This window comes from Geotrypetes seraphini, chromosome 10 (genome assembly GCF_902459505.1).
Source record: "Geotrypetes seraphini chromosome 10, aGeoSer1.1, whole genome shotgun sequence".
NCBI lineage: Eukaryota > Metazoa > Chordata > Amphibia > Gymnophiona > Dermophiidae > Geotrypetes > Geotrypetes seraphini.
In genome coordinates, this window is record NC_047093.1 from 53,213,497 (window position 1) to 53,226,339 (window position 12,843).

The following is a 12,843-nucleotide window of genomic DNA, read 5'->3' on the forward strand; positions in this document are numbered from 1 at the left end:
ATACCTCCAAAGGCTCCTTGCCCCTGCATCACTGATCCAATCTATATGGTTGTTTGGTTGAGGATGGGCTGGGGAGGGCTTTGAGGGCTGGAATGGGCTGGATTGAGCTATGACGGAGACTTCAGTAGATGGAACCTAAGCACAGTACTAGGCAAAGCTTTGGATTCTTGCCCAGAAATAGCTAAGAAGAAGAAAAAAAAAAAATTTAAATTGAATCAGGTTGGGCAGACTGGATGGACCATTCGGGTCTTTATCTGCCGTCATCTACTATGCTACCATGTTACACTGTGTTAATTTTTTTTTCTCTCTCTGTAGGAAAATCCTTCGAGATCACATATGTAAGATTGAAGTTTCAGTCCAGTCGGCCAGAGAGCTTTGCCATCTATAAGAAAAGCCACGAGGGAGGGCCTTGGACCACTTACCAATACTACAGTTCATCATGTATGGCCACCTATGGGAGACGAGACGATGAGTATCTGTGGCCTGGCGAGGAGGAAGGTGTGGCCTTCTGCACACAGGAGTTCAGTGACATCTCTCCCTTGAGAGGAGGAAACGTGGCTTTCTCCACGCTGGAGGGCCGGCCAGGAGCCTATGCGTTTGATCAGAACCGAGTGTTACAGGTATACACACGAGCTTAGCCCTGCAATTAATGGACCCCTCCCCTATTTAGTACATCTCTGGGGAAGGATATCCAGCTCAAGGTATACAGAGGGGTCCTAGGAGCGGAGACTTGGTGAGCTAAGTTTGTGCTATTCCAAAAGAAGAGGAGAAACGTTGTCCTCAGGGAGGGATTTACACAGGCAGCTAAATAACATAACATAAATTTTTATTTATATACCGCAAAAGCCTTTCGGTTCTAAGCGGTTTACATAAGAGGTAAGGCTGACCAGAGTCAGCGAGCTATAGCGTAAATACAGTATAAAATATAAATTGGCAGGCAGTTAAGAAGGAAATAGCAACGAGATAACAAACAGGTCTTATCTTACTGAAGGGACATGTCAGGGGCAGCAAGGCACTTTTTTGAATTGGGGGGGGGGGCAAACAAACCATCCTCTGCTGTTGACACTCTCCCACCCTACTGGCTGATATAGTGTAGTGCAGGGGTAGGGAACTCCGGTCCTCAAGAGCCGTATTCCAGTCGGGTTTTCAGGATGTCCCCAATGAATATGCATTGAAAGCAGTGCATGCAAATAGATCTCATGCATATTCATTGGGGACATCCTGAAAACCCGACTGGAATACGGCTCTCGAGGACCGGAGTTCCCTACCCCTAGTGTAGGGGCAAAGGCTGGTTGGGTCATTGTCCCAATGCACTACAGGTGCACATAGGACTACATTCTATGTATGGTGCCAACTAGAACGGCAATTAGCGTGATTCTACGAGATGCATGTACCTTTATAGAATCAAGCTTAGCGCCGGTGTAGGACGCATAACTCGGGTGCAGGCATTTAGGCCAGCTACAACCAGGCCTAAATGCTAGCCCCTAAGTTATGCTCCTAACTTTTAGTAACACCCCCGATTCGCCCCTTTTCAAATTTGTGCACTGCAGCTAGCCCATACTTTTAACAGCATCGTGTTTTCCGAGCTGTGTGAGTAACTTTTAATGAGTGTCAATTAGCATCTATTATGAGGTGCTAGTGTTAATTGCCAATTGTCAGCACCATTCAGCCCAATTGATCAACTAAGTTGTTTGTGTACATTGACTGCACGCATCAGGTGCCATATACAGAACTTCATTGATGTATGTGCATTGATCTCCTGTATGGCTGGGTGCTTCATCAGTGAATGTACATTGATCTCCTATAATGCCAGTCTGTGTATATGGTATATGGTACAGTAGTGACTGTGCGTCAATCTCCTTTCATGCCTATCTGTGCTCGTGGTGTGTGCTCCAGTGGTGAGTGTTCACTGATCTCCTGTGATGTATATGGTGTATGGTATAGTGGTGAGAGTGTGCTGATCTCCCAGGCCTGTCTCCTGGGGGGCTGCTCTGTGCACAGGGTTTGTAAGCCAGTTAAGAATGTGCACAATTAAACCCCTCTGTCTCAACCCTCAGGACTGGGTGACCTGCACTGATCTCCTCATCTCCTTGAACAGACTGAACACTTTTGGGGATGACATCTTCAAGCGCCCCAAAGACCTGCAGGCCTATTTCTATGCTATCAGTGATTTCTCTGTGGGTGGCAGGTAAGGGGGCAATATTACTAGGGCAGAGGGAATTGGGAAAGAGGAGGGGGGTTAACTTGCACATCAGGAATTACTTTTTTATTTTTTTTTTTTAGTTCAATCAGTTTTTATTGACATTTTAGAATATTTATAACAATCAGGTAGGAATGACCACAAGCTGAGACAGTAGTGGTGACCAAGTACAATCAGTCATTCACACCAAACATAGTAACATAATATAGCTTATAAAAACAAGAACAGAGAACAAAAACCAGTGGAACTGGTCAGACGTGGATAACACTGTAATAAGTGTACAATTGAAATATCATATCCATACAATCTATGTAATATGAATTTAGCATAGTAGAGAAGATGAAGTATGAGGAGCAGAACAGCAGAAGTGAAATAATAGTACCAATGTCACATAGGTAGTATTAGAGTCGGCAATAGTGTCGCAGGGGCCACAGCAGAATACAACACAATAAGGGATAACAGTATGATTTAGTAAAGGCTCCCACATTTTTTCAAACCTAGATAGGAATCCTCGTCGTTCAGCAGAAATTCTTTCATATTTTGCATATAAGCATATTGTATTCAGGAATTACTTTAAAATGATTCAGGTTCTTCTCATTAGGAGAACATGTGTGAATATAGGAAAGCACACACAAGATCTGCATTTCTCACCCTCTCACTCCTCCTTGTTCTTCATCTCATCTCTTCTCCTTCTCCCTATATACCTCCCTGTGAATAGATTCCAGAGGATGAATTGACAGAGGAAGTAGCTGCTCCAGATTCTTCTTCAACTTCCCCCCTCTCCCCTCCCCATGGAGCGGGTGGGAGTGGGAGGAAAAATCCAGTGAAAGTCTAAAGTCTGTCTCTTTTCCAGAATCTGAGCATTTCACTTTCAGACAGCTGAAAACAAACAAAACCTCCCATGTCTCAGAGCCCAGGAATTCATGTCCCAGACATGTGGCCTCTCTTAATTGGTAATCACAATAAATAGGACAAGAAAAAATATAGCACAGCTGCACACACACACAAAATGTGTGTCTCTATATCTGTTTGCATACCTTTGCACATATCTAACCACAGATACATTCCCAGGGCTGGTTTAACAATTAGGTAAACTAGGTGGTCACCTATGAACACTGCCTCTGGGAGGCAGTAAAGAGCAGCCAAATCAAAACAAACCAATAGGTCCTGAAAGCCACTCAAACACAAGAGAACCATCAGCACCTATAGGAAAGGAGGGCAGCTTTCAAATAGCCAATCTATCCAGGTACATGTTTTTTTGTCTTCATTATGTATCTACATATATAGAACATTTAATATTTAAAATTACTATGTACAGTTGTGCATTTTTACAAGCTTGGTCATGAGTATTGAGTTTAAGTACTATAATCTTGGAGGGGGAAATTTACTGAGGGGAGAACAAGGCTGAAAGTTCTTACAGGATGGCCAAGACTCTTTCATCAGTCCTGGCTATCCCCGGTGAACTGTTCTCATGTGTTCAGAATACATTAACTCGCTCCCTCTTCCCTCTCCTCCTCCGTTGCTTTGCTGAGAGATGGCAGCAGGGGAAGTTTCTGTCTGGAAATTGTAGTCGGTGACAATAATTAGTACCATACTGCTATGCCATGGTCAACATCTGGGATCTGAGGGAGCAGGGAGGATGACATTGTGCCTGCCTGTGGTAATGGAAACGAGCAGTGCTTTTGGAGTGTTCCCACTGAAAGGTGGGCTAGCTGCTGGCAGATTATGCTACCGGGAGGTGGCTGCACTCTGAGTAGGGACATCTTTATGCTGCACTGCAATCTTGTCTTTCTGAAAATAAAGGTAGGCTTGCAGACACAGCAGCCTCTCCCCTGACACTATATAAACTAAGCACTGGCTAAGCCACTTAAAGCCAGCAACCTCAGGACTGAGCATGTGCGAGTAAGTGAGGGCAGCTTAGACCAGTGCTAAGCAGGTTAGACCTTCACACAAAGAAGCACTCATCAGCCACTCACTCTTTTTATATATTTTGCACCAAGAATATAAACCTGGACTGACAAGATGGACTTTACAGTCCTATATTTTTTCTGTTTGAAACATGTGCAGTGCCTTCCCTAAAGAGTTTAGAAATGTAAGAGAGAAAAGAGGTATTTTTTTTTCCAGGGCAATTTATTTATTAGGATTCATTTACCACCGTTTTGAAGGGATTCACCCAAGACGGTGTACAGCAAGAGTAAGACAAACATAGACAATAGTTACAGCAGTAAAAATATTCAAACAACAATACAAAGTATGGCATCGTATGCTACATTACACTGTCAACACAATTTGCAATGAAATGTTTTAATAGATAGCAGAGGATGTAAGCAAAGATGGAGCATAGAGATAGATGGAACAGGAGTTTGAAAATAAGGGGACTAATTTAAAGAAAGTTGCAACTGAGGTCAGAAAGGTGCTTGAAAATGATCTCATCTAGGGTAGGAGTGGATAAACATGACCTAGTATCTGCAGCTGGTGTCACTCCTTGAGGGGGGGGTGACTGGCAAGTTAGTTACTTCTTCCATTAAAGGCCAATAGCAATGAGAAATCTATAGATGGTTCACAAGTTAACATATGTCTACCACTCAAATTTTGGACATCAGAAACAATAGGAATACAGGTCTCCCTCCATATTTGCGGGTTTGTTTATTCACGAGCCTCCCGGGCCCCTCGGCACCTTACCTTAAAGCTCTGGTGAAGCGGGTCAAAAGTGATCTTCCTATGCTCCCATTCTGTGAAAGCTGCGATCAAAAATGGCTGCCGCGAGTGCCCACAGCAGTCTCAAGAGACCTTGGGAACTCATGAGACTTCCACAGGAACTCGCAGCAGCCATTTCTGATCACGGCTTTCACGGGGCAGGAGTGTAAGAAGATAGCTCTTGCCCTGCTTCATCACTAGACGACCAGGGCTTTAAGGTAAAATGTGGAAGGGTCTGGGAGGTGGGAGGGGGACAGGACTTAAGGTTTGGGGGGGCCCCTAAAGTTATACGTGGTATTTGCAAGGGGGCTGTACCCCTAACTCCTGTTGATTTACAGATAAATTCACAAACCAGTGCCACACATCCTGATGTGTTCTACTCTAAATACCTTGAGGGGATTACTTCAGTTGTATACCACCACCCCACCACCAACACCTCCCCACCCCCCCCCCAAATCAGCTTCTTTTTCCTCTGCACTACAAGAGAGTGCTGCAGGTCCAAGGTTATTGAATGAACTGAGTTAACACGCATGCCTTTCGTTTAGTCTTTCTAGGGAAGAAACCTTCAGGCTGTGAGTGGGCAGCCAGTTCTGGTCCCCTGAGTGCTCTGCTCAAGTTGTGTGTGGGCTGCCCTGAGCCTCAGGGAGTCTAGGCTGTGTGTCTGGGCGATTATTTACTGAAGGCTTCCAGGAGGAAATGTGGTCCATGGCTGCTATGTATCCTAAGATAAAAACTGTCTGTCTTCTCGCTGATAGCACCAGGGATCTGTATGCAGGGTCTTGCTACAAGTTACAGCTGAATTCATAGAAAACCTAATTATGTTGATATTTATGTGTTTGTCTTGAGAACATAGTGAGATGTAGAGCTGAGGGGGAGGGGATGATTAAAGACGAGAGTCAAGGAGGTGATGCTCCTCTCAGTCTCAGGCCAGGATTTTCAAAACCCCGCGTTAAAAAGCGTCAGTCTGCTACTGCAGCTGTTTTGATACCGATTCTAAAAACCTGAGACATTCTTAAAAAATCACGCATGCATATAAGATCGGCGGACAGAAGTGAAGATATCCTACCTTTGCATGTGCCCATCACTGATGGGCACATGCGCAGAAAAACGCCATAAAAAAATACCAAAACCAAAAACAAACACTCTTGCTGCACTATTGGACAAATGGAAGGGAGAGGAGGGGAGAAGCAATGTCGACTTTTTTCAATCGCGCATAAAACATGCCTTTCTCCCCCCCAAATTTGTTTTTAATGTAAAATTTAATCAAGACCCACAGCCAGAAACACACAAGACAAGGGTATCATACACGTGCTCAAGAAGAAACGTTGGCTTTTAATAAGTGCACATGAAACATGCCTGTCTCTCCCAAGAGCTCAAAAGAAGCGTGATTTTACTACCCTCCACTAAAAATATATAGATGCAGCTTTTTTTTTTTTTCATTAGCCACAGTCAAAACACAAAACACTGTAACAGCAGCCCCGGACCAGTCGCTGCTTTTTGTCGTCAAAAGCCGACGCTGCTCTTCGAAAATGCCTTGGTGATTTTTAAGAATCCACCGGAGGGCTCATTTCAATATTAAAGAGCACATTTGCATGCCATTGTCAGAGACTGCTAGAAACCTCGCTAAAGACAGAGATAATCCATTTTGATAATCTGCCGCTAAAATGCATGCAGGCTAAACCGCTGGAAAATAGTTTAGCGACGGCATTAAAGTTTTGAGAATCTTGCCCTCAGTGTCACCCTAAGTGCCATTTAATCTCAGAATAAGAATGTGGGAGCAGGAAGCCTGACCCACAAACTCATAAGAGAATACCCCCAATATAGGCATGTCCCAAAATCTCTATTAACTGAGTCTGTGCCTGTCACCCGCGAAAAAAAGCAAATCAGAAATCAGTCAAGTTTCAAGTTTATTATGACTTGATATACTGCCCTTGAGAAACCTTTCAGAGCAGTTAACAAACAGAAAATATGCAGAGGGTTGAAAGGGAAAAACATCTGGTAATAGGAAAGAAGAGATTGAGATTAACAGTGTCTGTTACAGTGTGTTCCTTGTTTGCAGTCTATCCAAAAACTAAGGGAGAGAAAGGGGGAGGGAGGGAGAGAGAGATGCAAAGAGACTGTGGAGGAAGGCAGTGGAGAGAGATGGATTTATTTTTCTTACTCCCATCCACTTCAGGTGTAAGTGCCACGGCCATGCCAGAGAATGCGTGCACAGTGAAACGGGGCAGTTAGTGTGTAACTGTCAGCATAACACCACGGGAGTGGATTGTGAGCTCTGTCGCCCCTTCTACCAGGACCGGCCCTGGGCCAGTGGTACTGCAGAATCTGCAAATGAGTGTCAGCGTAAGTATCGCACCAAAATCTTTGGCATGAAAGACACTTTTAAGAATTTGAACACAAGATAGAAGTACTGGGCTTGCAAGGCTGGCTGCAGATCAGGAATTAATAATAATAATAACAGTTTTCGTGAGGACTAAGATTGTATAGGTCAGTTACCTAAGTACTTCAGGAACAGATGTGTTTTTAGGTGTTTCCTGAATTCCCTATAAGTAGTGGGCAGGAGCAGTTGTTCCAGATCTTTAGCCCATAATGCTTCTTGATGTGAGAAAAGATGTTGGTGATGACTTTTAAATTTACAACCTCTAAACGGTGGAGAAACAAAGTTCGGATGTGAGCTTCTCCTATGTCTGTTGGTTGTGAAGGAGAAAAGGTCTGTTATATATTTAGGGGCTAAGCCGTAAAGTACCTTGAAGCAAAAACAACCAAACTTGAATTTCACACATGCCTCCATCGGCAGCCAGTGTAGAAGTCGATAGGAAGGTGTTACATGATCAAACTTCTGCAGTCCACAGAGTAGCCTAACCACTGCATTTTGTACCAGTTGCAATCACCGCATATTCTTCTGGGAGAGTGCCAAGTAGGCGATGTTGCAATAGTCAAGTTGACTCAGTATAAGGGATTGTATCAGAATTCTAAATGATGAGACATCAAAATAAGCTTTGATGGACCGAAGCTTCCAGAGGGTGAGAAAGATCTTTCTAATCAAGGAGTCTACCTGGTCTTTCATGGTCAGACTCTGGTCCAGTGTTACTCCAAATACCTTCATCGTGGGTTGAATGTTATAACTAAGGTTATTGATGCACACTGACGTTTTAGTATCAAGTAGGTGTGGCGATGCTATAAAAAATTTTGCTTTCTCTGAGTTTAGCTTCAGTTTGTATTCAGTCATCCATTGCTCCATCCGATTTAGTACTTCTGTTGCTTTGGGGGTGGCTTCTGAAATAGAGGAAGTAAATGGGATAATTATCGTGAAGTCATCAGCGTAGCTGAATAGTTTAATCCCAGCTGGGACAATTGCGCACCCAATGAGGACATGTAAACATTGAAGAGTAGAGGGGATAGTGTGGTATGCCAGATGGATTGCTCCATGTATCAGAGAGATTATAATTAAAACGGACTTGGTAGGTGCGGGATATAAGGAAACCTCGAAACCAGTTTAATACCTCTCCTCTGATTCCAATTGCATCTAGGCATTGTAACAGTTTCCCATGGTCCACCAAGTCAAAGGCAGAGCTCATGTCGAATTGTATGATCAGGGCATTGAGGCCTTTGTTTACTAAACAAGTAGCGCAAATTATCCAGGATAGCCGCAATTACTGTCTCTGTGCTAAACAGAGGCCTGAAACCCGATTGGTTTCATGCAAAAGAGAGAACTGGTTGAGATATTCCATCAGTTGGGTGTGTACCAATCCTTCCATGATTTTTACAATTAGGTACACTGACTGAGTTGTGGCTGAACCACCATGCTGGAATAGTCAAGAGCACTGCAGAAGAGGAACGAGGTGCACCGGAAGAGTCGTGTGGGGGGGGGGGGGTTTGGTACTAAATTTCAGGGGGCTTTGCAGGACAGATCGAGGCACATTGCACAGAAGTGTATGGGGAGTATGCCAGAGAATATTGTGGGGAGTGTGTAGTGCAGTGGTTAGGGCCACAGCCTCAGGCACCTGAGGTTGTGGGTTCAAATCCCATGCTGTTCCTTATGATCCTGGGCAAGTCACTCAGTCCCCCATTGCCCCAGGCACATTAGATAGAGTGTGAGCCTACCAGGACCGATAGGGAAAAGTGCATAAGTACCTGAATGTAAATTACTTAGGCCATAAATGGTATATAAATGAATAGAACAGAAAGGGTTATCCCAGAGTGTGCTGTATGTTAAGCTGATTGTATCTGTTTGTTATTCATACTGAAATTTCATCAAATGAACCATTTGGAAATAAGGATCAGTAACCAAGTTGTAGGTGATATTTTTATTAGACTGACTTAATCAGATGAGCCAGAAATATCTGTCAGGGAGTTTCATGTGTGGGCTACAAGGAGTGAATGCAGACTGCTAGAATCATGTTTCTGCCCTTTTTCTGGACAGCGTGCGAGTGCCACAGCAAATCAGACGAGTGCTTCTTTGATCCTGACCTCTATCAACGCACTGGTCATGGTGGACACTGCCTGCACTGCCGTGATAACACAGATGGACCTCACTGTGAACGCTGCCAGGAGAACTTTTACCGAGAGGGGCAGCATGGCATCTGCCAGCCATGTCACTGCAATCCTGCTGGTACATGGACGTACAAGGAAAGATCCCTAAGAGTGATGTCCCTGCACCCTGCCCCTCCTGCATCTGGCCCCACCTCTTTTGCAGCCAGCCCCTCCTCTCCTGCAGCTGGCCCCACCCCTTTAGCAGCCAGCCCTGCTCCTCCTGCATCAGGCCCCACCCCTTTATCAGCCAATCCCTCCCCTCCTGCAGCTAGCACTCCTGCTTCATCCCCCATTCACATTGTGTGTGATTCTTAGATCAGCTCTTGTTTAATCTCAGTGCTCTGTCCTTCTCAGGATCTTTGCATCTGCAGTGTGATACATTTGGGATCTGTAAGTGTAAGGCCGGTGTGACAGGGTGGAAGTGTGAGCGCTGTCTCGCTGGATACCACTCATTCAGTGAGGGAGGCTGTAGGTAAGGGACCACTCATGCGCCCTGTGTATACATCTTTGGGGAGGGTGAAGGTGGTTTAAAGGCAGCCCAATTCCTTCATTTGAATTGCTCTGTTTTGCAATATAGACCCTGTTCTTGTCACCCGGCAGGCAGTGTGGGAAGCTGTCACCCTCAGAGTGGTCAATGCTCCTGCAAACAGAATGTGGAAGGCTACTTCTGTGACAGGTAATAAGCTTCACTTCCTATGATCACACTTACCCATACTTTGGCTTTCTTCCCTTCCTATTTCCTAGTCTTTCTCCTCCCACAGAGAACTTTTTCTAGCCTGTGCCTTCACCGCCTGAACCCTGGTGTTTCTCTGCTCTTCAGATGTTTGCCTGGAACTTTTAACCTTCGGCCTGAGAACCCACATGGCTGCACCAGCTGCTTCTGTTACGGTCACTCAGCGGTATGCGGCAGAGCAGATCATTATGCCGTTCATCACATCCTCTCCAACTTCAACCAAGGTAAATCTGGATCTCATGGGGGTTAGAGGTCAGAGAGAAGGGGGCCAAGCCTTTTCCATGCAGAAGGGCTCTGGATTGAACATGGCCAAAGAGCCTGTAGCAGCTTTCTGTACACATCTGGGATGGACATACCAGGGGCAGTTTTATTGAGGGATTTCTTTGTGTAAACTGCTGTTTTACACAGGGAAAAGGCCTTTTATAGAATTACAGTACCTGCACTATTAAGTACATGCAGTGAAAAAACAGTGGGTATTTATAAGTGTGTCGCATGTAGGAACTCCCAGGGTGGACTTGTGATATACTGACATACTTTATAAATAGGGTTCCGGATTTTACTTTAGTAAAATCCGGAACCCCTAGACCCGCCCACCCAGTTCCACCCATCCCCGCCCCCATTACACCCCAGTCCTGCCCCAATCCCGCTCTAGTCCCGCCCCCCCCCCCTTCTGCCTGCTCTAATTGGGCAGGACGACATGTCTGGGGAAAGCCAGACGTCTAGTAACCCTATTTATAAAGTATGTGAGTCCCTTCTCATATAGGTGTTATAAAATCAAGCCCTAAGACCGTTCGCTTTGACCATTCTTAGAAAGATAAATGGTTGCAGAAGAAGACTAATGGTTTGAGCAGTGGGCTGGGAACTGGAGGACTTGGGCTCAAACCCATATGGCCTTATGCAAGTCTCAAAACCCTCCATTGTCTTGCAATGGCTGGGGGTGGTACTGGTGACCTGTTGTGGAAATTGTCACGCTTGTGGCAACCCCCCCTAAACTGCTTGCAGCTTGGTGCGAGTGCATAGGAGACAAAGCAAGAAGGATGAGTCCATGGGCTGGCCTGCTGGCTCCTTGATACTGCTGAGCATGGTTGCATTAGAGGACTTGGGTTTGATTTCCAGGTCACTTCTCCATCAGGAGGTGAAATTTTCACACCGCCCCAGGCTTCAGATTTCTTTGAAGCAGCTTCAAAGGAGGCACGAGGGTTTCAGAATGAAATCCATATGTGTGCACATCTATCCCCAAAAGGCTGTGTCACAGCAAAACCAGAGGAACAATGCTGTTTATACATGAAAACATATGGAATTGTTCCTTCCGTACCAGGCTTTAAGCAGGGCTGGCTTGTGATCAATGTTCCCTCTAAGCTGTGCGCTTCTGCGCGCGCACACAACTTGCTGAACCCGCGCACACAAATTAAAATAGCACGCACAAAAAATTAATTTTTGCCTAAAATGATTTTCACTGCTAAAATGAAATGTTGTGGAAGACCAGCTATTCCGATTTCCCATTTATCACATTTATTGAAGTGTTATAATATAAATTTTAAGTCATTCACGTGATTCCGTTATCTTTGGCAGTTGAACTTGACATGTCACGTGCCCCATAGGGCCATAGCCTATGGCCCATAGGATATGAAACACTTCCGATTCTTTGACTTCCTGAAGTTCCGCCATATTGTTTATTTCGTGGAATCGTAGTGTGCAGCGTGGTACTGCGGTTGTATAACTGTATTCGTTTATTAAATTGCAAACAGATATAATTCTTAAAATGTATAAACCGCGAATGGTGAAAAGTGTAAAACGCAAGAAAGCTCAACAGCTTTTAGGTCTGAATGGCTTGAAGAAATTGTTGAAACGGAGACACTGGAATCTCGAAATACAATGCGTGTTTGACTGTGTGAAATATTTACCTATGACGAAGACGATGGAGTTGTGTGTTGTTATTGTCAAGATGCCAAAGCAACTGGAAAATTCTCTACTGGAAAAATATGGGATGATGTTTGGAAACTGGACTTTCTGAAACGCCATCTATCAAGTAAATCTCATATCGACAGTATTAGGAAACTCAGAAGTAAAAATCCAAATTTAAGAGGGGGACTGGTTAACATGTTGCTTGAAAGCCCAACCAAAAAAGAAAACAGGCAAATTAGTAATGAACGGAAACGTTCCAGTCCTGATGAAATTAAGGTTCTTGTCGACAGTGTTGTGCTGGCCATTAAGATGAATATCTCAATGCTCTCTGTTCAAGATATCAATGAGCACATGGCGAAGTATGTTAGTATACCTGATAGCTGGAGAAGCAAAAACTATGCGTTTGAATTTCTTGGAATTAGCAATGGCATCGTGCAAGATGATCGTATGGCAGACATTAAATTAGCAACGTTTCATATGTTAACTGTTGATGAAAGCACAGACATTTCTGTCAACAAGTACTTAATGCTATACTTTAAGTATCGGCCAGTCAATTCAAATGAGTATAGGACATCATTTGGTGGGATGCTACAGTTGGAAGCATGTGATGCTACATCAATAATAACAGCAATTAGGGAATTCTATAGGAAACATGAACTTGACCTGATTAAAATGGTTATGTTCACCTCTGATGGTGTCTCTGTTATGTTGGGCAAAATAGATGGTGTTGCAACACAGCTGAGAAAAGACATTCCACATTTAGTGCAGCAACATT

The 12,843-nt window shown here is 44.3% G+C and overlaps 1 protein-coding gene across 9 annotated transcripts in view; it reads left to right on the top strand.

Annotated features, from left to right (window-relative positions):
* The window catches only part of LAMC3 (laminin subunit gamma 3), a 77,356-nt gene that overhangs the window by 17,308 nt on the left and 47,205 nt on the right, over positions 1-12,843 (top strand). For all 9 annotated transcript variants that reach the window (XM_033961637.1, XM_033961640.1, XM_033961634.1 and 6 more), the window contains 7 exons: positions 316-620; positions 2,058-2,188; positions 7,074-7,240; positions 9,321-9,509; positions 9,785-9,902; positions 10,008-10,106; positions 10,251-10,387. In XM_033961637.1, coding sequence (XP_033817528.1) covers positions 444-620; positions 2,058-2,188; positions 7,074-7,240; positions 9,321-9,509; positions 9,785-9,902; positions 10,008-10,106; positions 10,251-10,387 — 1,018 coding nt within the window. In that variant the 5' untranslated portion in view covers positions 316-443. The remainder of the gene's footprint in view (positions 1-315; positions 621-2,057; positions 2,189-7,073; positions 7,241-9,320; positions 9,510-9,784; positions 9,903-10,007; positions 10,107-10,250; positions 10,388-12,843) is intronic.